Source organism: Eublepharis macularius, chromosome 5 (genome assembly GCF_028583425.1).
Source record: "Eublepharis macularius isolate TG4126 chromosome 5, MPM_Emac_v1.0, whole genome shotgun sequence".
In the NCBI taxonomy this organism is placed as follows: domain Eukaryota; kingdom Metazoa; phylum Chordata; class Lepidosauria; order Squamata; family Eublepharidae; genus Eublepharis; species Eublepharis macularius.
The window spans coordinates 26,242,443-26,269,587 of NC_072794.1; the positions used below are offsets into that span (position 1 = coordinate 26,242,443).

The 27,145-nt window shown below is 45.8% G+C and overlaps 1 protein-coding gene across 1 annotated transcript in view; it reads right to left on the bottom strand.

Annotated features, from left to right (window-relative positions):
• QSOX1 (quiescin sulfhydryl oxidase 1) overlaps positions 1 to 27,145 on the bottom strand; it is a 90,073-nt gene that overhangs the window by 10,773 nt on the left and 52,155 nt on the right. Inside the window, exons 6-11 of the mRNA XM_054979734.1 lie at positions 21,863 to 22,008; positions 16,615 to 16,752; positions 13,077 to 13,206; positions 7,895 to 8,011; positions 6,557 to 6,701; positions 4,243 to 4,419 (exon numbers count right to left, since the gene is read on the bottom strand). Of these exons, the coding sequence (XP_054835709.1) occupies positions 4,243 to 4,419; positions 6,557 to 6,701; positions 7,895 to 8,011; positions 13,077 to 13,206; positions 16,615 to 16,752; positions 21,863 to 22,008 (853 nt within the window). The remainder of the gene's footprint in view (positions 1 to 4,242; positions 4,420 to 6,556; positions 6,702 to 7,894; positions 8,012 to 13,076; positions 13,207 to 16,614; positions 16,753 to 21,862; positions 22,009 to 27,145) is intronic.

A 27,145-nucleotide genomic window follows, 5' to 3' on the forward strand; every position in this document is an offset into this window, starting at 1 on the left:
CTCTGGAAGTACCGGAACAGAGGGGGTGGCCTGCTCCTGCCTGCCCCAAAGGTCTCATATTCAGACAGCCTTGGAGGGATATCCAATTACACCCAGCCAGCCTCCTTATGACAGCTAGCACAGACTTAAATGCTGGTAAAAAGCGTAAACTTGGGAGCTGCATGGAATCTACTTCATAGCTACCTCTCTCCCTTGAATCGCAGGGAAGATTAACTAGGAAGTGCAAAGGTTGTATATTTTATATACATTAACTTGTGCACTTAACGTGAGATCTAGTGGCAATCATTAGGGAATGCTGACAGTCTGGTCAGCATCGGAAATGATAGCGTCACTGCAGTGGGGAATGCTGACCACGACGGTTTGTTGGTTCTCCGCATCTGCACTGCTCTACTTTTGTACTTTCAGACAGACGTGTGGTGAGGGACTGTCAACATTCCCTCGCAGTTGCTGACAGACTCGTCATTTAAGAAACAGACTCTCTGCACATCCTCAGGAAATTCTGAAGAGGGTTTAATATGTTGAAAGTGGCTGCTATCCACCCTGAGCTTGAGTGCGTAAGTGGGCTGGGAGAGGAGGGAAAAAATCACATAAAATAAACAAAGCTCAGCCATTAAGTGGTGTTGAAGTCTATGCCTCAGAAAGGGGGCAATTGTGTCCCAGGGGCAGGGGAAGAGGGGACAAAAAGGAAACAATTCTTTTGACCGCTGGACTTCTCCGCTCTTCTCATCATCTGTCAACAAAAGTCACCAACTCCTCCCCATGTCACAGGCAACAGGCCTAGGGAACAAGGGATTACATCTGTGCATGAGGGGAGAAGGAGCATTTGGAGAACTGTCTCGGGAGGAGGGTCCTCTCAGGGCACGTGTCTGTCAGCCTTTAGAAGACCCCAGGCCAACAGAAGATTTAGTAGTTGCGTCTCTGGCTCAGTCACCACCAGCTGCGCCGTTCTTCTATTGTCAAGGGCCAGCAGTTGGCCTCCCCTTCTCCCTCCCTCTCACAACTCAATCTTCCTGTTCTGCCACAAAAACAAAATAAGGGGCAGTGCACTGAGAGGGAGGGGCATGGCTGCCTCTTGTTTCCCTCCAAATACCGGGGCCCTCCAGGCTGGTAAAGCAGAGAGTTCCAGAGCAAGAGACGGAATGCCACTCCCCTTTGCTCTGGAAAGGCAAAGTGATTCAGGAAAATGGGAGCAGTTCTGCTTCCGTGGAACAGGATTTTAATTCAGAAATACTTTTTCCTTTCATTTCTTGGCTGCAAAGTAAGCCAGACCGGAGCGTCTCAGAGCCAAATTTAATCTTTTCTCCCCCCCCCCCCATCCCACCACATTACTCAGAGCCAAAGAGGTCACCCTCCGTTCTCACAGTTGGCACTGCAGCAAGGCACCATGCTGAGGAAAACGGGTGATTAGACCAATAAGAATTGCGAGCGGAATGCAGAATTACAGTGGTGGCCACATCTGCAGAACATGGCAGAATGAAAAGGGGGGGAAAGGTAGCGGGGCTAAGACAGGTTTATTATTTACTTATATGCCACTTTCCTTAAATATGATCAACTGGGTTCCAGATGTTCCAGTGTGTTTTCAACAAAAATGCTCTTCCTAAAGAGAAATGCCTCACTACGTAACGTTTAAAATACAAACCAATTGTACTCAGCAGTTGTACAGGTTCTATTTGGGTCTCCCAAGCACAGAAAGATCCAGTCAAATGCGGCTGAAGATTTGACCAGCTGAAAACGGCAGGAACCAGGAATAGAATTTACAATTGTTGCTCTAGACCAGCTACTCTGGAGTAAGAGGAAGTTTTTTTTTTTTTTTACAGTTCCTGTTGAGCAGACCATTTGGATTCAAAATGCATTGGGAAATTTGGGAAACAGCTTGAAAATGTTTTTTTGTTGTTGATTTTTTTTGCACCCACTGATTTTTTTGCCTTCTCTCCATAATATCATCACATTATCAGCCTCTAAGGCCCAGTTTGAATACAACTGTGTGACTTTACAGGGGCTCAGCATCTTCTGCAAAGCAGCTGTGGGAGTTCTGATAGCATGCCAAATAATATCTGTAAAGGCCAAGGATCTCTGGCAGGAAAACTTATCCCTCTTCACTGCTTTGCACTGGTCACAGCTAAAAACAAAGGCCGCTGAGCTCATGCGCATGGCCTGGGGGAAGCTCTTTGCCTTGCTAGCATCACATTTAATATCAGGCTGAGGTGCAACAGATCAAGTGTTTTTTCAACCCTCTAAAGGGCCACATAACCATACATGCCTCAGACTGTCGGGCCCCAGTGCTGTGTCTCTGGGTGATGCACAGAAGGAAAATTCCCAAAGAAATCCAGATGGAATCCATGCCACTGATGCTTAGATACTTTTTGCCTGCTGTAATTTAATCATCCCCATGAGTGACACAGCTGCTGCCACCTGCAAAGCTCCCACGTTGCTCCAGACATGAATGGTGTACATCTGCCCACAGGATTACAGCAGACTGAGCCATCATGCTGGTAATGCACCTCCCCACAGGGCTGTATAGGAGCAGTCACACAACAATCAAGGCAGAGATCTCCACAGTGGTGTCTGTGGCATCATGGGGTCTGCTGATGGGTCCCCTGGTGTCCACCTGCTTCTTCAAAAAGCATCTCTTCCCCACAGTAAAGAGCCAATCTTGGCTTTCAGGAGGATCCAGTAACAACTGGGTTTGTTAATGATTTGGGAGTAAGCTGTGAAGAGGCTAAGTTTGCAGATGACACTAAATTGTTCAGGGTGGCGAGAACCAGGGAGGACTGTGAAGCACTCCAATGGGATCTGTCGAGGCTGGGCGAGTGGGCATCAACGTGGCAAATGAGGTTCAACGTGGCCAAGTGCAAAGTAATGCATATTTGGGGTCAAAAATCCCAAATATAAATACACAATGATGGGGTCCAAACTGGCAGAGACTGACCAAGGGAGAGATCTTGGAGCCGTGGTGCATAACTCACTGAAAATGTCGATACAGTGTGCAGTGGCAATAAAAAAGACCAACGCTATGCTGGGGATTATTAGGAAGGGAACTGAAAACAAATCAGCTAGTATCATGATGTCCCTGTATAAATCAATGGCACGGCCTCATTTGGAATACTGTGTACAATTCTGGTCACCACACCTCAAAAACGATATTGTAGCTGATTCTGCACACGTTGGATAATGCACTTTCAATGCACTTTAGCAATCGTTTGGAAGTGGATTTTTTGTTTCACACATGAAAAATTCAGTTCCAAATGATCTCTAAAGAGGATTGGAAGTGCATTATCCAATGTGTGCGGAATCAGCCTGTAACACTGGGAAAAGTGCAGGAGAGGGCAACTAGAATGATTAAAGGGATGGAACACTTCCCCTATGAAGAAAGGTTAAAGCGCTTGGGGCTCTTTAGCTTGGAGAAATGATGGCTGAGGGGTGACATGACAGAGGTTTACAAGATTATGCATGGGATAGAGAAGGTAGAGAAAGAAGTATTTTTCTCCCTTTCTCACAATACAAGAACTCGTGGGCACTCAATGAAATTGCTGAGCAGTTGGGTTAGAACAGATAAACGGAAGTACTCTTCACTCAAAGACTGATTAACCCATGGAATTCACTGCCACAGGAGGTGGTGGCAGCTTCAAGCATAGACAGCTTCAAAAGGGGATTGGATAAACATATGGAGCAGAGGTCCATCTGTGGCTATTAGCCACAAGGTATAGATGAAACTCTCTGCCTAGAGCAGTGATGCTCTGTATTCTTGGTGTCTGGGGGGGGGGCAATCAGTGGGAGGGCTTCTAGTGTCTCTTCCCCATTGGCAGACTTCCTGATGACCCCTGGTTTTTGGGCCACTGTGTGACACAGAATGTTGGACTGGATGGGCCATTGGCCTGATCCAACATGGCTTCTCTTATGTTCTTATTTTCTTAACTGACTTAATAGGAAGAGGATGCTTGGCTTGCAACTTTCAAACATTTTATGATTGGCCCCAGTATCCCATGGCAACCATTTTCTGACTGTTTGTGGCTCTAGATGGCAACCATTTTGTAGTAGCAGCCACTGCCTGTCCTCAAAATTCTAAAAACGCCCACAGGCTCAAGATCAAGGTAACATACAGACAGGGCCTAAACTTACATCACTCTCACTTTTTCCAAAACACACTAAAGGTATCTGTCCATTGATTCCTGAGAATGGCCAATGCTCTCTCATGGTGTCCCGCAACAATAGTTAGTGTGCACCTTAGCAGGGGGCTCTTACCTGCCAAACGAGCATTGACTCGGTTATGCCTTGACCAGAGCCAGAGAATCGCACCATCTTTGTTCCTCACTCGGTCCATGGATTCTGCAGCCATGCCTTCAAAGTGATCTGCACACTCCCGACAGCCAAAGAAGTAATGGATGTATCCTCTCATTGTTGGAAGGACTTGTGACTGTGCTGGAGACAAAAACAGAAAGAAGAGGCAGGCCCATTAATCTGAAAGAAATGGATAGGTGAGCAAAAATATCTATTTTACCACATTTGGGGGTATATTTAGATTCCGTTTTTCTCTCCAAGACACAGCTACCTCTGCAGTCACAGTACACAACCCCTTTAGGAAGGAAATACATTTGCACACACAGGCTAACAGGGGTAGCTTACACCACTCAACAGTACAATACCCCGTACAGTTCTGTGCTGCATGCACAACAGCCCAAACACAAAATAGACATTTGGCTGCAGACCCAGATCACCAAACCGGTGAAGAAAAGAAGCATAATTTGCAGTGCAGAGGCTGCAGGACTGGTGAAGCTTTCTCTTGCCTGGGTTTAGGATGAATATTTACCACGGAAAGCAGAAAAGCAGCTATGGGGAGAGGGCTGTGGATGAAAAGCAGCGTGTGGGGGGTCCACACGGTTAAGCACCCATCTCTACCACCCACTATTTCTCCAATGCAAATCACTTTGTTCCCCCCATTTTCTCCTTGGCATATTCTCCTTGAAGAATAAACTGAGCTAGCAGGGTGGAAAGTGTGGAAGAGAAATACGTTGCTGCTGGAATAAGCTACCGCTCTTTGAGCACATATATGAGGAAGCACCCAGTATGTTTATATCCGCACTAGCATCCTGAGTCACATGTTTTACTAATTGGTTCATTCTTATGTGCATGCACGTGCTTATTATATGCATAAACATATAATTGAATATGGGCAATTGCACTTGGGTACCCCTCAAAACATCTCATGCTGAGCGCTCAAACAGACAGAGAGAGAGGAAATTAAAAGGACAGTCAAAGATACTTGACGTATTTGTGGGATTTTGACGTCTCCCTCCCATCCCTGTCGTCCTGAGAAAAATTAGCAATACTAAATATGCACAGAATCCAAGGGTGGGGCTGTGGCTCAGCGGATACTTACCTGCTTTGCACGCAGAAGGCCCCAGGTCCAACCCCCCAGCATCTCCGTTTTTTAAAAAAGAATCAGGTAGTTGATGTGGAAGATCCAGGAGAGCCACTGCCAATCAGAGTAGACGATGCTCACCAATGGTCTGACTCCGTATAAGGCAGCTTTGTGTGTTCTTTGGTCATGAAAACAAGGCTGGAAATGTGACCAGGGCTGTCGTCACACGGGCTTTTATTTAGCGCTAAAATGGCGCTATTTCCCGGCAAACACCCACCTTATTCCAACACTGTAGCGATTTTCTCTCTTCTGCTTTGTGCTTGATAGTCGCGCTATTTTGTGCCTCAGTGTGAATGCCTCACATCGATGTATTTCGCCTTGCAACGTCCTATGCCCTCCCTTCAATCCCAGAATCCATTTCTTCCTGCGACTCCCCTTTTTAAAATTTTATTATGTCCTTATAACGCCATAACGACATAACACAATGCAAACTTTCTGCTAAAGTAAAAATGACTCAATCGCCATGGCAGAGTCTTCAGCGATGGGGATCACGCCAGACAGGAAGTTTTCTGCGGGCAAAGGGCTATTTATATAATTTCAAAGCTGGAAAAACAAAAGGGTCGTAATGTTTTGCTCTAACGGAATGTTTATATGCTGTTATTCCGTTATATCGGAATTAAACGCCAGAATAATAAAAAGGGGGGGGAGGAGCTGCTTCTGTGCGGTTAGAGAGAACAACAGAGTGCTTCGGTGTGGACAGCTGGTGGCGCGAAGAGCCGTTAGGTGACCCAAAGAAACGTTACTGTGCCAATAACAGGTAGGACGCTATATGCTGTAAATTTAGCGGAAGAGATGCCCGTGTGACAACGGCCCAGGATACAGGCTAGAACAGGATATTTGCCCAAATGAATTATAGGAGGGTTAGTGAAGCAAAGCATAGAAGAATTAAGAGTGCTAATCAACTGAAGTCAACAAGAGGGAATTAGAGGTGCAGACTGAAAAGAGTCCCTTGATTTCAGTGGAAGGTCACGCAAAAATAGTGTGCATATTCTAACGTCAAAAACAAAACCAGTCAATGATGGCTGAGCTAGGCTATTAATCCAGAATTCCAAGTTTAATAGTGTAGCAATGCTTGAAACACACTAGTTGAGATCTTGAGTTTTACTATATACATCACCATGAAAGGGGTTGACTTACGGATAAACCTGGGGCTTAGCAAGGCTTCCTGCACTGTTAGGAGGTGGAAGAGAGTCCAAAGCGAGCATGGATAACCTCGGAACTCAGGTTTGCTTCCTTGACAACCCACCCAGGTTGGGGTCTCTGGCAGCCTGGCATAAGGTTCCTGAAAGACAGGGCGCAGAAAAGCTGTCACGGTACACCAAGGTTGCAGAGGAGGACAGCAACAGGCAGACAGAAACAATTAAAAGAGGAGGCCGGAAGAGTTCTCACGCCTGCTCCAGGGCAGTTTAGAAAAAAGACTCCCCAGTGCAAAAATCTCTAATGGAGGATGAACTTTTCCTTCAAAGAAGATTAATTAAACAATTAAACATTATGAATAGAGAAAAAAATGTTTTGGATCCCCCAGAGTATTTCTGCAGATGGAAAGATGTCCATCCATGAAGCATGACTTTCTTGCCTCCCACTTATCTCGCTGTAGCTCAAAATGCCCCCCAAATGCTGTTCTTGTGTGTGGGTCACAGAAGCAGCATGGGAGGGGGGCAGTATTTAGGGCTACAGCAGAAGGGGAAGGCAAGAATGTCTGCAGATGGAAAATCCAGGCCAATGTCTAGGACACACATTATCTTTTTCCTTTTAATTCTCATATATTATGAAGCATTACCAGTTTTCTATACATTTAATGAACTATTTGATTTGCTATGTTGGTTCTTTACATAACACATTCATTTTCTATAAATGGTACATTCCCCATTTTTTATGCCATTCATAAATATTAAACATTAATTCCATGTCAGATTTTTGGATCAGAAACAGTATCTAGGCCAGCCATATTCTTGAAGAGATTTAAAGCAGTTTTTGCAATTAAAAGTTTGATGTTGGGACAGCTCCAAAACAACTGAGATAAAGAATGAATAGTTCTAAATATGTATTAATTGTCATTTAAGAAGTTATAATCTGTGGAAAGTGAGATACCACTGGTACTGTAGCCTTAATTCTCATTTAAAAGAAAATCTCTTAATTAGAATTTGGAATTATTTGCATTATCATCCCTGAAGGAGATACTATACAACCACAATCTCTTTGGTTATACTGCAGATGTGATCTCAGTCCACATAAGAAAACGTTAAGACCTTACAGACCTGTATCTCTGCACTGAGCGGCACATCCCCAAATGTATTCCACACTCCTGCGCACTGCACAGGGGGGCTTCCACAGCAGATATTTAGGGGTCCCCTTGGCATACTAACTGGTGTGGAAAGAGTTCTCTGGAAATGGAAAACTACTAGAACCGGAAAAATGAAAGGAAAAGAAGCATGCTTGTACAGTGGGAGACAATTTCTTGTTCAGTCAGGGTACCTCTTTTTTATTCCTTAGCGCTTCCTCCCATTCACTCTGTGAAACATTTGTCCTTGGTCCCAGCCAGCGGTCCAGGTTGCGAAGGTAGTTCATGACCACGAGACGTCCAGGGAAATACTAGCGTCACAACAAAATGAAACAAAACAAGAAGGTTAGCTGCAAGGGCCAGTGTGGTTGGAGCATCAGACTGAAATTTGGGAGATCCAGATTCAAATCCCTACTCTGCCTTTGTTCAATGGGAGACCTGGGACCTGTCACACACTCTTTCAGCCTGATCTACCTCAGAGAGTTATTGTTGGAAGGCTAAGAGCCAAGCTACAAGTGACGCCTGACACAGGTTGGACACTTGTCAGCTTCCCTCAAGTTTTGATGGGAAATGTAGGCATCCTGGTCTTGCAGCTGTAATGGAGAGCCAAGCTGTAAAACCAGGACGCCTACATTTCCCATCAAAACTTGAGGGAAGCTGACAAGTGTCCAACCTGTGTAAGGCGTCACTTGTAGCTTGGCTCTCAGATAGAAGAGGAGAGATCAACGTTGTAAGGCATTCTGGATGCCCAATGAAGAAAAAAGTGGCATGTAAACAAACTTCTACAGAAGTGACTGCTGACAGAGTCGAGCTCTGAAGGCTGAACTCAGAATAACGTATTGGATGCAGAAAAAAATCCTTGAAAATCTGTTTTCATTTTTTTAAAAAAAGCCTCAAACCATGAAACCATCAGAGCTCCCCCTGCCTGCAGGTAGGGATATATGAGCAGGCAGCCAGCAAAGCACTGTGAAAGCTGATGTATTGGTCAGAGTGCTGGGCTAGAATCTGGAAGAACCAGTTCAAATCTTCACACAGCCACAAACTTCCCTTGGTGACCTTGGGCCAGTCACACACTCTCGGCCTAATCCTCCCTCACTGGCTTATTGTGAAGACAAATGAGGAAGGGAGAAACATGGACACTGTTCTGATGTACTAGAAAGGTAGAAAAACACTGGAGTCCTGCCTTCACCATGGCGACAGAGGAAGGCGATCTATAGAGCTCAGAAACACACAAACCGCACAAATGAAACCTTGTAGGGACCGCAGCCAATGCTTTATGTCACAGACCTAAGTTACAAGGTACAAGGAAGGCAAGTTCCGTCACCATCCTTCACTTTTCCATTTGGTCACCATCTTTATTTCTTTCTGAGACATACCACTCTCCTGAGGTAATTCAAAATTCCTCAGGAAAGCAGGAGTTCACAGTACGGGCACGTGGCAGCTGAAAAAATAACTGAGAGGCATTATTCCCCTCACACTTGCATACTACCCCTACTTCAAGGTGTCAACAGGTACAGACCTCCTCTCGCCTCCAGCGGTTGTGTACCAGGGACAGAACCGGGTTTTGGTCAGTGGGAAAGGGAATCCGCATCTACTGTCCAGGCCATCTCCCAACCTTTCCGAGTCTGTGGGCACCTGTGCGAATTCTGACCCAGTGTGGTGAGCACAGCCATAAAATGGCTGCCCCAGGAGGCAGAGCCAGCCACCAAATTGCTGCTGCAGCTTTCCTTCAGTCACACAGTTAACCCACCTCTGTGGAGGTGTAAAGTCCCTGGAGGCCTAACAAAATCACCGACCGCACAACTAATACTAAAAATTAAGGCTCTCCTGATTGGGAAGCCCGGAGACGAAGACAGAACTGAGAGCACAGAACCGACAGATCAAACCCTTGCCCCAGCCTGTCAAACCCATCCTGACACTGGCACAAAAATGGCCACATCTAATCAGGACTTGACAATGCAAGCCAAGAAATCCCACTAAAATAGTCGAACACCATGAATTGTGCTTATCACTGGAAATAGCCCAGCATTTCTTTCAGATTTTCTCTCACAAGTGTAAAAGATGAAAACTTTAAAAGGATGCAGTGGATACTCCTAGCACTTATGACCAGAGGGAATGGTTAATAAGCCCCCAGATATTGTAGTACGCCCCATTTATCATACCTCATTCAGTATCAGGTTTGTGGATCTCAAACTATCTCACTCCCCATTCCACCAGATCACAATGACCAGAAGATGGGACGTTGGCCATTCAAGCTGGGAAGTTAACACCAGAGACCAGACGAATCCTCCAAGTCACGGGAAACAGGTGATCACGGAGGGCCAATTCCATGCCACACCTGGTACATGGTACATGACTTATCCCTTTGGGAAGTCTCCGGCCTATCGCCCAGGTGCTTCCAGTCCGCGTGCCACTCACTTTGCCTGAGGAGCCATCTCTCCTGCCAAGGTTAGAACTCAAACCCAGGTTCAAAAAACCCCAAGAGGAGCTGCATACGCGGCCTGCTTCCTCCCAACTGCTTCGGCCACTGCTTTTCCAGTGAGGCCGTGTGTGGCTTTCCTGTCTGAATCCCTCCTGGTAGCCATGTGCTAATACTGGGAGATCCTTTTTCGCTTTATCCCTCCCATTTGTATTCAAGATGCTGCTGTAGCAAACAAGTCAGTCCCTGTGGGCCAACAGCCAAGATCCAAATCTTGATCGTAACTCCAAAATAGTCTCCAAGGAACATGTAAAGCTACTTTGACAATAAGTCAACTCAAATCCGATTAGCATCAGCACTTTAAAACCACAAGCACTCCAGGGAGAGGGGGCCAAAGAGGGAGAGGGAGGGAATATGTGGTACAGGAAGAGAGACAGGCAAGTGAGAAAATGACAGGCGGAGCAGGGGAGGGGAGAGCTTGAAGGGAAGAGGACAGGAGGGGAAGAAATAGGAAAATTGATGGGGAGGGTGGATAAGAGGAAAAGAGACTTAAGAGCCCTCTGTTATTAATAGACACACCTGCTATGCTACCCAATTAGCAAGTGCAAGCAATCGTAGGAGGCTGGGCCATTTACTTCCAATGCTGACTTTTCCGTTAAGAACATGAATTATTCTTCGCTGCCTTTCCTAAAAGGGGATGCAGCCCAAGAGCAGTCTCAGACTAAGATACGGGAGACCCAAGTTCAATCCCCTCCCCACTCTGCCATGAAACTTACTGGGTGACCAGGTGTCAGTCACTCCTTCTCAGCTCCACCTACTTCGCAGGGTTGTTGCTGCGAGGATAAAATGGAGGGGAGCACAACGTGGTAAGCTGCTTTGGGTCCCCATTGGAGAGAAAAGGGGGCCATAAACAAAAAATAAATGAATGAGATCCAAGGGATTCTGGGCCCAACGCTCGATCTCACATTTCACACTGGATCAATACGAGTGAACGCTGGAAGATTGACATGCCAAATCAGACTGAGGGAGAGCAATCTATTAGCCTAATGTTGTCTACTCCAACTGGTAGCAGCTCTATAAAGCATGAAACACGACGCCTCCCCCTCATCCCATTCCGCTTGGCTATATAAGATCTTTTAAGTGGTTATGTCAGAGATTGGATGTATTTGGATACATAAGCTGCATGTGCTTTGCTACAGAACTACAGGACTTCCAAAGCTTTAAGGTTTCTTCGGGATGCAAAGCAGCCAAACCACAAAGGAATGTATACTAAGGAAAAGCAAGGTTTGCATTAGAGAAACATTCAAGGGCCCGGAAAGAGTTAAGGAGTCGGATACTAATAGTGTTCTGCCATCTAGTGGCCAAATCCCAGTAGTACAACTTTGAGCTGGACAACTTTGAGCTATTTCCAAACAAGGTTCTGCTTTTCCAGAGAGGCAGTCCTGTGTACAACACACACACACCACAAAAAGGAGTTTAATGGTGTCCTAAAAATTATTTATTGTGAAATAAGCTATTGCAGACTCTAGCTGACAATGTGTGGAATATTCTCAGTTAGCAGTTTCTATATTGTATTGTGCACGAACACACAAATACAGTGAAAAAATGTAAATAGCACCCAAAGGTGGGGGAGATGCATACAGTTCAGTCTATTTCTACATGGAGCTTAAATGTATAATGTGCATACATTCTACACACCATTGAGTTTTGCAAAGAAATTTTACAGATTGCACGCCTTGCATGTCATGGCTTTTTGTCCCCCCTGTTTACATATTTCACTATACGTGTGTGTGTGTGTGTGTGTACACGCAATACAATCACACAAGCGGTATGCCTCTTATCATCCTTTCTTCTTCTGATGAGATTGAATGAACAGAACAGGGGTAACTACCCTCAGCTCACTTTGCCCTTTTCTATTTATGATGGCAAAGAGCTTTAAGCACAAGAATAAAGGAATGTATTTATGAGTCAGCTTGACTAAGCTTATCGTAAATTCTCTCATTTAAATCCAGAAATTCTAAGAACTGCTCTTGATTTTTCTCCAGGAGACCAGGGAGAAACAGTGTCCTCAGACCTCAGACATGGAATCCCCAGCTTATTGTCTGGTTAGTGGTGAGGAAACAAACCCAGGACAGGCGAATTCAGAGACAAACCCCTTCCCACAAAAGCTGTATTTTTCTTTCACTGCCTGAAGATAGTTCCAGGTATGTGGCTGTGTTGTTCTGCTGCAGAATTTGAGTCCACAGGCACCTTAGAGACTGTCAAGATTTTCAGAGTATAAGCTTTTGAGAGAGAAAGCTCCCCATCTTCAGGTGCAGGGAGGAGTGGAGAACCCTGAGCCTTTATCTACCAGTCAGGAGGGGCGAGGCGTGAAGCAAAGAAGAGAGTCAGGATGTAAAAGATACAATGGAGCTTGATTCGTGCAGAAATTAGCATCTGTAGTGAGATAAGAATCCTATGTCTCTATTCAGCAACTCCACCTCCAGGGAAGGGGGTGTTTCATTGTTCTGAACTTGTACAGAACTTTGTAAAGAAAAGTATTTACAATTTAAAGAATAGGATCCTTATCTCACTACAGATGCTAATTTCTGTTCTGATCAAGCTCCACTGTGTACATCAGATTTCCTTCTTTGCTTTACTTCTCCCACCTCCTGATTGGAAGATAAAGGCTCAGCGTTCTCCATTCATGTGCGTATCAAAAGAAGAGAGCTTTGATTCAGCTTATACGCTGAATGAACTAAGGTGCCACCGGACTTTTTGTCTTCCTGCTTAGCCCAACATTCAATACTTTTTTTTTTTAATCCTCCTTTCTTATGCTTGTACGCTGAAGCTGTCCTTCCCACAACAGCTGTAAGACATGCTTGCTAGTCAAGGCTAAGACAACTGGGAAGGAGGGAGTGGCAGGGCTGTGTCAGGCAGGGAAGGTTCCAAGTGGCCAAAGACGTCCAAGAATTCACCTTGACCAGGACGGCCACGTATTGCTTCAGTGCAGAAAGCCGCTCTTTGTCGAGGAAGAGGAATCGTGCTGCCTCCATTCTTAGGGTGTACAGTATCGCAGACTCCAGGTCAGCCATGTACAATTTTTTCCTGTGACAGAAACGGGGGCAGGATGCAGGGAAGTAAAAAAAAGAGAAAGCTTGATCAACACAGCAAACACACTGGCAGGAACTGACGTAACTATGCCCCTCAAGGGCAAACCCAGCCCTTTCTTTCATTTCTTCCTCATCCATCCTCTTCGAGGCAAAGAGAAGTGGGACTAGCAGCAGCGAGGGACACAAAACTGAAACTTCTCAGCAATCCTCTGCAGAGAAGAGGAATGGAGACCTTGATCCATCACCTTTTAGTCAACAAAGTGAATCTCCAGCAAAATTAACTGTGGACTAAAGGTTCATAGCACTCGCTACGTTTCCCAAAAGGCCAAAAGAGTACTTTGGTATCTTAACAGAAAAGAGTCCAGTAGCACCTTTAAGACTAACCAACTTTACTGTAGCATAAGCTTTCGAGAACCACAGCTCTCTTCATCAGATGCATGGAGGGTAAGAAGAAAGTGGTCAGATATATAGGTGGAGAGGGGAGGGGGGAGTAGATGCAATCAATATCTGCTTCGGTATCTTAGTGAGTAATTGCTTGCATCCCAGGTTTTTGTGGACTTGCTACCACCCATATATCTGGCCAAGAGTCTGCAGCCCATGATGCTTTATGCCACAATGCCAGTCTTTAAGATGCCATCAGATTTTGTGGCATTTAAGAATTCACACACGTCCCTTGAAAGTGAATTTTTTTTTTCCTCAGTAGTAAAAATAATTTGGTAGTCATCTCTTGCCTTTGGAAGAGTTTTTGGAGAAACCAGCACTATGATCTATGATCAGTGCACAACTAACAGTGCAATCCTAAGCAGAGTTACTCCAGTCTAAGCCGATTGGAATCAGTGTGCTTAGACTGGAGTAACTCTGTATAGGATTACACTGTAAGTTACCTATCCTGGGGTACTGAATGGAACCATGGTATTGTCAAATATGGAGTATCCATGATAGGGTCTGTGATGTATGAAGGTTAGCCTCCCTCTAATTCTCTTTAACTAAAAAACAACCAGCTGCCAGGATCCTGTGATGTTCTGGAATAACAGCTAGCCTCCACAATTCTTTTTTAAAATGATGTCTCTTTATGAAAAATCCAGTAGCAAAAATTTGATTTCACCTTTAAAACAAAATCAGGTTCACTTTCAGCTGTGTAACAGCCCAACCTGTAATAATTTAGTCTTACACAGGCACACATGATGAGACAACACACCGAAATGACCAAGTAGGCTTTGGTTTCAGAAGAGATGCTGGGAGAGGGGGAAAAGGGTCCCATTCCAATGAGCTAAATCAAAGAAGGATGCAAAACAAAGTTCACAGTATGAAAGACACAATTCCCACGTAATTGGGATTCACCAAATGAAGACCAATATTCTACAGTGCTGAAGGAAGTGGTCATCTCCTCCACTGTATAGACAAAAGGAAAGCAGAGCAAAATATCCGCAGTATAACTTCTAGCTGAGTGCCCGTCACCTTCCTGTCTGGAGGAAATATAAATCTGGGCATTGCCAAAGGCGCAAGGTTTTGGGCAAGAGCTGAAGGGCCAGAAGCAAAGAGCTCTTGGCTCTTTGCCCAAGTCCTGCATCCGAGGGCCTATGATAACCAACCCCGAGAAAGAGGATGTGTGCAATTTTTTGATTTTTTTATTTGTTTATGGCTATATTAGAAAATTTCTGTTATCATGATTCCGCACATGTTGGATAATGCACTTCCAATCCTCTTTATAGATCATTTGGAACGGATTTTTTTGTGTGCGGAACAAAAATCCACCTCAAACGATTGATAAAGTGCATTGAAAGTGCATTATCCAACGTGTGCGGAATCAGCCTTAACCTACTTCGAGTCCTTTCAAGGAGAAAAGAGAGACAGAAATGCCTTACTGAAGATCCAAAATAAATAAGAACATCCGCTCAGGAAGACATGCCTATAGGGTGCATCAACACCACTGGGCAATGCGCAGCAAAACTTCAGACCCTGTTGTGCTCTCACAGCCATGACAATTCTGAGGAAGGGGAGAAAATTCCTTTAGAATTGGCTAGAAACTGGAACTGGAACTGAAACAAACTGGAATCGAATGTTACAGTAGGAAGAACACTGACTTAAGGCCCGTTATTTGCGGGAGAGTGGAAGAAAACCTGGACAAGAGAATCCAGGTCACGGCATGTCTCCCCAACTTTTTCTCTTTAGTTTGTTTTACATAGCTGAAACTGAGCCTTCTTCCTTCTTCTAGCTTCCTTCTAATCACCACATGAACTCAGCCCATTTCTTAGATTATGTCTTCATTGCCTCTTCATCTTTTCAGCAGAGCTGATTCTTTTTCATAATTATTTGATTTTTTTAAAAAAAATCTTTACAAATACAATGTCAGCAAGAAAAAGGCAACAGGTTTGGGGGTTTATTTTTTGCAAAATGGCAAGGCAGCTGATGAATCGAATGCCTTTGCCACCCTGTGAAGCAGTAGCTGTTGACAGACAGTTCTGCAGAGGATCCAGTGTGGATCTTTAAGTCTGGATGCTACTATCAAACAAAAAGAGAGACGGACCAAGCACTGGTTTGCTTCTGCTTCCGGCTCTGCCATCCTTCTTACTGGATGGGATTTTCCCAGTTTAGAGGCTCTTGACAATGCAATCGTTAGCAGAGTAATGCTCTTCAAAGCCCTTTCTGCTTCGGATTGCGCTGCATAACCAATGCGGGGAGAGCTGGAAGGGAACTGCATGACTGAATCCTCCCCCCTCCCGCCTTCAAGAAGTCTTCCTACACATACAAAACCATTGCATTGAGAGAAGACTTGACCAGAACCTCTATTCCCTTGACTTCTAGCTTTCCATATACTGGGAGGTTTGGGTTTTTAAAAAATTATACAGGTGACCAGTACAGACACAGGTTTACCATGCGGAAATCCACACGCATGAAGGTGCCGTACACTCGATCAAGCCATTAGCCCACCTAAGTCTTTACCCTGATTGGCACCAGCTCTCCAGAGTCACAAGTCAAGATCTTTCTCATCACCTCCTACCTGATCCTTTTTGTCGGGGGCTGAACCTGGGGCCTCCTACATGCCAAACAGATGTTCCACCACTGAGCCACAGTCCCCAATTGTCAAAAGCCTCTCACCCCTCTATACATCTTCCACTGAGTTCTCCTATTTAACCACTGCCAACACAGGCTTGATCTTAGGCAACACGATGCTGCCCATTTAGCTCTTCTGCCTGCCGTCTGTTGGGCATTCGTTGAACCTGATAACAAGCCTTCTTCGGCCTTCTCCTCCTCTAGTTATGCTGGACTAGCTGCTTATGGTCGCCAGCTGATAAGGTTGGTTGGTCAGCGTTGGTGCCATGAGAATGTCCAAGTGACGGGATGAGAAGACGGGTCAGGTAGAACAGGAGAAGAAATGGGGGCAAGTCAAGATGGTTCTCACCTGTCCGCCACCTTCCAGAGGGCAGGAGTCGTCTTTGGTTCTACAGTCGGCTTCACCGTGGGTCTGAAGGAGCCCCCTCGGTAGACTCCAGGTAGCCTCCGCAGGAAGTTTCTGTAAAATGGTCTTGAATCACCCTCCCTGTGGATGGAGTAAAAGATGAGGAGGGACGTGGGGACCTTTTAGCCTACACCACACAGTTCCTTAAGTGTTAAGAACCCCTCGTTTCACCACAGACAAGACATTCCAGGAAAAGATTCTTCTCTGATAAGCCTTCTTCGTGGAATTAGTTAGCTGTTTTACTCTAAAAGTCGTGACAGAAACGTATAAAATAAAAATAATATACATGCCGTGACGCACACAGCACAAAAGAAACATTACTAGAAAGGTTTTCATCTTTGTGCTAAACCCAAACCTAATGCCGGCTCTTCGGCAGTGGAATTCAGGGTGAGTCCAGCCCACCTAGTTATTACCGTCATTTAACCTTTGGGTTCTGCTAGGTAAAAACAGTGATGTGTATTCAACCATCTACGTATGGAAGGCACATGGCGTTTTCCCTGCTTTTCCTCTCTATTCCTGTAGCTTCTTCGACCCCCAGAAAAATCATTCCTTGGTTCATTCTAGGTGGGCAGCTGTGTTGGTCTGGAGTAGAATAGCAGGGCTTGAGCCCAGTGGCAACTTAGAGACCAGTGAGATCTTAAAGTGTGCGAGCTTTGGAGAGTCAGAGCTCTCTTCTTCAGGAGGTGTCTGGAGAAAGGAGCTCTGACTCTCAAAAGCTCGCACCCTGAGAATCTTGTAGGTCTCCTTGATCCATGTGATCCATGTGCAGGAACAGCCACGTGGGTTAGTGGGCTGGAGAACGGCAGGGCGAGGGGCTGAAGCAGACTGCTTTCCTCAGCAAAGCTGTGCTTGACGACGAAGAAGAAGAAGTTCGCTCCTTTATCCTTCCTCACCCCAGCCCCAACTCATGTGGTGAGTCCCCCCATGCGGCTCCTGCAACCCTGGGAATAATCTTTCTGTAGGTCAGATGGGGCTCCAGGACCAGACAGAGCAGAGCCATTGATGGGCAGAGCCACTGGTACATGGCAGATTTAGAAAATTAAATTTCAGTGTTTTAAAAATTTAATTCAAACAATTATACACACACACCACAGACCACACAGAGGTACAGGCTCTGCACATATGTCTAGTTCTCTTTTTACGTTTGTGGCACGTGGTTATTATTCTTAGCTTAGCTTACATCAAGAAAATCAGGGATAAGATGGAAGGGTGGGATACAAACATGACAGAGAACATTTTTTTAAACAAACAAACAAACATTTTTAGTTCTTGGTCAAGTATGCCAGCAAATAGCACCAAGGATGGCAAGAAATTCTGCGGTTCACAAGCAAAAGAGCCTGCCACACACACACACACACCAAATATTTTGAAGGTTTTGTGAAGTAATACTTAAGGCATGCATGCCTTGCTGTTCTCCATAGTGCTAGTTACCAAAAACTTTCCAACTTATCTGAGACCTCAAACCCACAGTTTAGGAAAAAGCCAGGGGAGAAAAGAGAGAGCAAACCGATTTATGCAAAACTAGCAATTTACATGCTTTTACTGCCTGGCGACATAATTCATTTTGCAGGCAGAAGCTGGAATGCTTCCATGCAGTTCCCCTCCTCCCCCTCCGCTTTAGGGGGAACAGTCCTTGTGCCTTCGGAATGTATAACCTTTGGAGGGCAGAAAACCCTCCTCTTTATTCGTTCCCCTACAGATTGGATTCTTGTAAGTGATATAATCCGTGGCTCTTGTATCAGTCCCTGAAATCATTGGATGGATTGTGCCTATGAGCTACCAGAGAAAGATAAAAGGTAGATCGGGAGGCCAGTGGATTATGGCTGGGGCTTGATGAACTGGCCCTGAAGAGGAGGAGAAGCAGAGCTGCTTCGAAGCAAGTGGCATCGGTACCAGGACACAACTGCTGGTGTGGGGTACTGGCTAGAGTGTTAGCCTAGGATCTGGGGGAGACAGGTTTGAATCTCCGTTCTGACATGGAAGCTTGCTGGGTGAGCTTCGGTCAGTGACATACACTCAGCTTAACCTACCTCAAAGGGTTGGTTTGAAGATAAAATGTAAGAGAAGAGAATGATGTCATTCACTCCAGGTCCCCATTGGGGAGGAAAGTGGAGTCCAGAGACCTAAAATAAACCAACTGGCCAAGCTACCTCAAGGATAGCTTTCCCTCCCCTTTAGTTTCTACTGCACCTCCACGTTACTGCACCGGCTTTCCCTTGAACTCAGCCTCACCCTACACATATATAGGGTGAGAATTCAAGGGAAAGCATGGGTGATGATGAGCACTGCCCCACCCACCCACCCGTCTTTACACCCTCCGGCAAAAAGTGGCTCAGGATATTCAGCAGGAAACTCTGAATACCATGGCCGAATCAGCAGACCTTCCCCTGCAAACCAAGGCGGAGCAAATACCAAACAAAAGCGGCCCGCCCCTATGAGAAGCCATGAGACAGGCGTTCGACTGCCTCCCCTCCCCAAGGGAGCTTCAGCCAGGAGCCATCAGCTGACGCTCTGCTCTTCTCACCCCAATACCTTCGCAAGCAGATGGCGAGGAGACAGCATCATCGCAAACAATTTTCTCCTCCGCCAATTTCAGCAGAGAGAAGAAAACAGTGTCGCTCCTGTTCGGTGAGGCTGGCATCAGAGCAGGGATATGACACCCCTGTGGTGCAGCTTGCTTTCGGGTCGCCCTGACGGAGTCGTAGAAGGAGGGCTTGCAAATTCTCCCGGCACTGATTAGGAAGAGTCGGCTGCCCACAGGAGCGGAGTAGGCACCCAGCTCTTCTGAACGGGAGTGAACGGGGCCGGCACCTCCCCAAGCACCCCCCCCTAAAGAAACCACAGTGCCAACATGACCCTTTGGCCCGCCATGCTAGTGACTACACTGCCAGGTGGACATCAATCATCTGCTAAGAATCTAAACGGGAGGGAGGGGGAAGGAGAGAGAGAGAGAGACCATCTGGTTGCTATTTAATGTGCCATTCAGTAGCAGGAAACCACTAGAGGGTCCGAATGCAGGTGCCATTGTTCTGCACTAGCATCTCAGAACCAGCCATTGTCTGGCTCCTAATGAACTTTTCTGCAATTAGAAAAGCACGTGGAAGATCAGAGCAGCTGGGGGAAGGCAGGGGTGGCAGCAATGGTGTCAGGTACCACAGCTGACCGCTTGCCAGTTTTCAAAGACCACGCTGGGTTGATCAAACATTTCAGAGTTATATAAAAATAAAGCCTCCACCTCACAGGCTAGGCAGAGTGCAACAGTTTGCAGTGACTTACAGCATTAAGGAAGGGTTTCTTAAGACGCGAGTAACAGGCACTAAAACTACCAGAGCAGGGAGAGTACCAGTACAGAAAACTGCCTTATGCTGAAATCATTGGCAAGCACCATGCTCCTGCCATGGTGTTCGGCCAGAGTGAAGCCTTCCTCTAGCCTCAGGAGCCTTCCTCCAGCATCTGTGACTTTTCCACCAAAGGAAGAGCCACTGAAACGGGAAGAAGGCTTCCAATTCAGCTAAGCAGAGGGGTCAGGCACCTGCTGCCTAAGCTCAGGGTCACGTTTCATGTCCACAGAGCCTCAGTCCCCAAGGGCTCGCATGTCTCTATATGAGACTTGTCCGTTCATCCCCGCAGCCTCCCCGCCCCACCCCCTGGCAGTGGTTTTCCTTTCCTTTCTTTTATAGCTGCTCATCCCTGCTTGCTTTTCCCTTCCCTGGATCTCCCTTCAAACCTGCGCTTTCAGACAGGTGTGCCTTCTGCTCGATGCATGCCCCTGGCACAAGTAGGTACAATTCCATGCCTCCAGATGTCCTCCTGCCTCATCTTCCTGAGGCTTCACTCCATCACTAGCTTCTCTCAGTGGGCCGGCAGCTGGTTCTTCCTGGCTGGTCTTTTGCCCAGCCTCATGCCCTCTTTTTGATGCACAAGCCCTGGGGGGCATTGAGGTGCTTCCAGCCTAGGCTGTGTTTATATTTGGCTAGAGCACAGCATCGTTGCTCGGGATTCATGGGCCACCTTCTAACCTCATACTCGTTTTTTTCTCCTCTGGTTGCAGCTCTCAGGTAAGAGGGCTCTCCCAGCCCTGTGACCCAAGATCCTGAAAGTAGAGGGGACAGGGATTGAACTTGGAACCTTTGGCTCACAAATCAGAAGCTAAAGCCTGGAACATGAAGAAGGGACGAATCTGCACAGCTGTTTCTGCCTTGCAGGACCTCTCACGCAGAAGTAATAACAGTGCACTGGAAAATACTCACTTTTTGAAAATTCCTAACAATTGTGTTTACAGAGCAAAACCTGGAAATACACTGGCAGTTTCTGCCACATGCAAAAAGCCAGACAGGCTTTAGGGGCTTAAGCTGGGATTCTATGGAAGCTTTGGCAGGAGTGAAACCACCTCTGTGCCCTGCTTGATTCACCAACGTCGCTGGCCACCGACCCCCATTAACACTGAGGTGGACACTACCCCGATCCTACCACTCCTCCGAGCAAAGTTTATCAAAATGTTCATGTCCCACCTTTCCTTTTGGCTCAATTTTGAAGTGTTCCTCCAATCTAAAGAGCTTTCCTCCTCGTTAAGTGCCCTTCTGTTGGAGGAAGACTCCCTGACGGATAGTTGGATCCACCCCATTTCTCCCAAGAATAATAATATGATTCACGGCTGAGCCCTGCTTCCAAAGGACCATTTCCATTCAAGGCAGCAACTCGTCCCATTTCAAATTTGTGGTTATTTGGGCCTCAACTGTTCATCCCATCACCTACCATCCTTCTGACTTTCCAGTGCTCAACAGCAAATAATTTTAAAAAAGAAACCTCAGAACAGGCTACAGGTGGCAACTTGCTGCATATCAATGACATGTATGCAAATTTGTCTAACATGGAAAACTGATTCCAGGCACCAAAAGCACCCAATCTCAATAGACTGTAAGGGGCCTTTGCACACTGTAAGGGCTTCGCACACTGAAACACACAGCCAGTTCATGATGAGACACACTTGGTGGATTGCTTGCAGAAAAGCTGTCTGATTTGTCCATCATCAACAAACCTCAGTTCCTACCATGGGAATAAACAAGTACTTACCTTTGCGGGTGGGGGGGTACAGACTGAATACAGGAATACAGACTACTGATGCACCCTAGAACACAACTGAATAAAAACAGCCAATGGTTGGACAGGTAGGCTTATCATGACAACTCACACGGGGATGTGACTGCAAGAGCCATTGCTGAAAACCAGAAAGGCAGAAGGGAAGGTGGTGACATTAAATATCTTCACTAGTTCTTCATTGCTATTCAGGACTCTCCTCACTGCAATGTTGTCAAACTGGACCATGTCCAATGTCACCTAAGATTAGAAGCACATGTTGCGTAAGTCACAGTTATGTATGGAGCAAGGATTTCTTACAGCGATAATCCAACAAGATGCCAATCCATTCCTCTAAATCCTTACCCTCAAAACCTCATCTTCCAATAATCTCTCTCCTGCCCTAAACTTATCCTGTACTGCCAGTGACCACTAAAGTCTTCCCAAAACCACCCTGGCTGTTTCGGTATAACAACCCTCTTCCCTGCCTACGCTTGTGTCTTGGCCACGGGACCAGCCACTTTTGAACCACACCGGCACTTCCTGTGTGTTTAATTAAACACGGTAGCCCAGCAATATGGTGAGCGTAGGCTAAATCAATACAGTGACTAAAGGAATGCCTAACAAGCAGTGTGCTGGGTCTTCTTCGAATGGCTGCTCTCCCCTCCCAACCCACAGATAGTGGAACACTCGGTCTACAATGCCTATCAAATAGCCAAACTCTTTGCCACACACTTTCCTATGATACTTGAAATGAAGAGATGGTGTGTGTGCATGGAAAACCCCTCTACTGCAAGTATTCAATTCTTTGTCCAAAGTGCATTAGAAGTAATAAAAAAATATTAAAGTGCACTGTGTGGTTATTTCTTTAACTATCAGCAGATACAGCGAAGTACTTATTCAGCTCTGCTTTAAGTCATGCTCCAGTTAACTATAGATTCACCACTGTGACTGATTCCGCACACGTTGGATAATGCACTTTCAATGCACTTTATCAATCGTTTGAGGTGGATTTTTTGTTCCGCATACGAAAAAGTCTGTTCCAAATGATCTATAAAGAGGATTGGAAGTGCATTATCCAACGTGTGCGGAATCAGCCTGTGTATCACATGTTGCCTCAACCGGCCTGTGCTTATATCTTTCTCCAGCAGATTCTGAATCTCACACAAGCCCCATTTCTCACCATTTCCCACCCCCATGTTTTAAGTTTCCTTTTGGATGGCTGCCTGTTTCTCTGCCCCAAATTCTCTTTTGTACAAATGCAGCTGTATTAAAAGTGACCATTGCTTGTGTGAATCGGGGTCTTTTGTGATGCGGAAGCCTATACCTATGTGGCGTGAGGTCCACTTGCCCGATCGGCCGTAGGGAATTATTGCCTCTAGGGGACAAGTAAAGAAACTTGACAAACGTTGGTTTAAAAAACAAACGAACATACAGAAACATCTGACACAGAGCAGAAAGTATGTTTTAAAATGTTGCTGGCTAGTATTTTTTGTGGACTTATGTGCAAGACCAGCTTATGGTTTGGCAGCAATTTTGCAAAGCAGATCATAAAACAGAAAGAGAATGCAATCCATAGGGAGTAAGGGCTTGCATCACAGAAGGCTGCAATGCTGAAAAGCAAAAAAGCCCAGAGCTCTGTATTTTAACCTTTTGAACAGGAATAAGAAGTGAGGCCCAAATCCAGACATATATTCTCCCCATCCTGCAAACAGAATTCAGAGTACGTCTACCTACTAGGATGCTGAAGAATCAGTAGTGAGCTTTTCCACACAGGGTTTTTGCTCCAGCTTGGCTTTTTAACTCCATTGGGTTTTCCCCTTTCCTTACACATAGGATTTTTGTTCTAGTTGTTGCTCTCGATTCCCCCCTCCCCCAGAATTTTTGTTCTAGTTCCCCCCTCCCCCAGAATTCCCCCCTCCCTCAGAATTTTCCCCATGTCTTTTCAGACCACCCTGAACACTTGTGCCCGTACCATCAGTTAGGAGTTTGGGCGTGATTCTGGATTCCTCCTTGTCTATGGAGGGCCAGATTGCGGCTGTGGCTCAGGCAGCCTTTTTCCATGTTGGGCAGGCCTAGCAACTGGTGCCCTACCTCTCGGCCAGGACAGTGATCCATGCAACAGTCATCTCCAGGTTAGACTACTGTGACTCACTCTACGCAGGGCTGCCCTTAGGCTTGATCCGGAGACTTCAACCGGTCCAGAATGCTGCTGCTCGTGTCCTAACTGGAGCTTTGTGTAGGACACACATTACGCCTATCTTGCAGCAGCTTCACTGGCTCCCAGTGGAATTCCGGATCCGGTTCAAGGTGTTGGTTTCGACCTATAAAACCCTAAATGGACCAGGACCAGCATACCTAAGGGACCGTCTCTCCCTGTATGTGCCCCAGAGAGCACTTTGTTCAAACAGAAAACATCTACTGGTGGTCCCTGGCCCTAGGGAGTCTTGGCTGGCCTCTACCAGGGCCAGGGTCTTTTCGGTCCTGGCCCCAACCTGGTGGAACTCTCTGTCTGAGGACACTCAGGCCCACCAGGGTCTTGTATCATTTAGGTGGGCCTGTAAGACAGAGATGTCCCGTCAGGCATATGGTGGAGGCTAATTTTTGCCCAGTCTCCCTCTACAAGGGGTATGGAGAGTCCACTCCCGCTGGTTGCCCCGAAAGGGGTACAGTATTTTATCTGTTTTTATGATTGATTTTAAGTTGTATTTTAATCAATGTTGTACCTCGTCCTGAACCCGCTTGCAGGAGGGCAGGTTAAAAATAAAATAAATAAATAAAAACAAAATAAGGAAACACAGTAACCACCAAATGATACTGTGTGTAAAGGAGGGGAAAAACGGATGCAGTTAAGATGCAGAGCTACAGCAAAATTGTGGTGTGGAAAAGCCCAGTAACGCAAGAGAGGCACAACCGTTGGTATGGGTGTAGCTCTCTTTGCAAAGAAGGATCTTGTGCTTTGGGACTACAGCAGTGATTTCAAGGCAAGCTAATGCCAGAACAAACACCAAATATTGATTATTGTTTTTAGACACACAAAAATATCCTCAGCAGTTCTGGCTACAGTGGCTGCTTCCTGAGAGAAGCCTAAAGGAGATAAGAGTTAGGGTGCGATCCCCAGCACAGTTACACTGACTTCCGTAGACTCAGAGGGTGTAACTCTGCTTGGGAATGCTCTGGGATTCTCTATTGCCCCACTGCCTGTTTAGAGTAATGGCCGGCAGAAGCTTTCCTGCCTCCAGGGAATTCCAATGCAAGCCAAAGAATGTCTACATGAGGGCTTCACCCTGACTCACACCTTTTAAAAATGAAATTAAGTCCTCAATGAATAACAACTTTACCACGCCATTGTCACACTGGAAGACAAAGGGCCCCATGAAAGCTCAGGCCACCGTACATTTGTCACTTTTGAAAGATGCCAATCAGATGCTGGTTTTGAGCCATCACACAGAAAAATTATGTCAGAATATCCACACAAGCGGGAGATTACACACAAAAGAGGTCCCTTACTGCATGGGATGTTTTGATGGCAATCAAAGCATCCTGTGCTACCCCCCTTCCCCCCCCCCCAAAAAAAGACTGAGTCTGATGTGGCTCCTAAGGGGTCACCTAAAGTAGAGGCATCCCAGCTTTGCAGAAATGGAGGTCAAGTGACTACCAATGAACTCATTCAAGGTAAGCATATGCATGTATGTATTAGACTATGAGTAACTCACAGTAAACATAAGCAGAGCAGGAATGGCACAGGTGTGCTGGCTAGGAAAGAATAAGTCTTCTGCTCCCACCCTTTTGCTGAAGCAAAACCAGGGAGAGCACCAGCCGCCTTTCAAATTGGTTGTCAAAAGGTGAGCATTTTGCTTCATTTCAGATGGTTCCAGACCAGAAAGAAAAGTGTGAAATCAGCAGGAAGATCTACTGAAGCCCGTAAAATAGAGAAGGGCTTCCAGATCTTCTTGCTACTGGTTCTGATGAATTGCCGGGGCATTCCCTACGTTTTTCTGCACTCACAATACCCCAGCTACATCAGAGCCCCCTTCCCAAGGCCTTGCCGAGAGCCCAGTTGTGTGGTATTATTTCAGGGGGATAGCCATGTTAGTCCACCATAGCAAAATAGAAGTCCAGGGGCACCTTGAAGACGAACAACATTTATTCCAATGTGAGCTTTCATGAGTCTGACTCACAAAAACTCATGCTGGAATACACTGTTAGTCTTTCAAGTGCCACTGGACTTCTGTTTAAAGTGATGTTATATCCCTCACGTAAATTCTCTGCCTGCCTGTTTAGAATCTGGAAGGCTCCCCTACCAAGAAACTGAAAAAGCTGATGGGGATAGGAATTATTTTGAATATTTCTCAACTGCTTTTCCATAAAAAGCTTTCAAAGCTTTACATGGAAAATCCAAAGAAAACCAATTTCACAAAGGCTACTTCCACGCAGAAGCTTTGCTCAGTTTTGTATACATCATGTATACATTATAAGAGAGTGGGGCTGACCAGGAATCTCCAATAGCTGTCCTCCAGGAAGAATGGGAAGTTAGCTTCTTGATATTGCCCTCCTCAAACCTAACCTAATAGATCAGATATCCAGGATACTATGGTTGATAGTACTGAAGGCCACAGAGAGGTCCAGCATGGACATCTCTCTCTCTCTCTCTCTCTCTCTCTCTCTCTCTCTCTGTGTGTGTGTGTGTGAGAGAGAGAGAGAGAGAGAGAGAGCTTTCCTCCATCAACCACCACCATTTGTCCTGCATTTTCCCCTGCCATGCCACTGGAGGAATTTGAGTGCTTTTTTAAAAAAAATCTGCAATCATTATGGTATTGTACCATAAGAACAATCTATTGTCATGATCTGCTAGTTCGCCTGAATTCCCAGCTTTCATTTTTAAAAAAGTTTCCAGCCCTTTTCGTTGAGGATACATCCTCTTATGCCTTTGCAACAAAAAGAGATATAGATTTGGTTTTTTAATGCAAAAGCTGAGAATTCCGAGGAACTAGTAGGCTGTGGCAACAGGTTATCATAATGTTACAGGAATGACCAACTTTTTGAAAGCCCTCAAAAAGCCATTCAACGGCACAGCAGGGAAAATGTCACCAATGTGGACAGGATCTTTGAAAACAGGCACCTTCCAGTCCAGATGGTTTGCTAACATGCTTGTATCATGCACTTTCCAGAAAGACCGTAACTAATCCCGTTTGGAAAAGAACATAATGAGGATAGGGAAAGCTTGGCCACGGAATGATTAGAAGACAATGTTGTGCGGATGCGTCAAACCCGCACAGCTGCAGTTTGGAAGCCAAGGTGTGGATTCAGCCCACATGTCATCCAAGGACACCTGGAGGGGCTTGGCTATCACCCTCTCCAAGGACCTTCCCAAGAAAAGGTAGATTTGATACTGGTC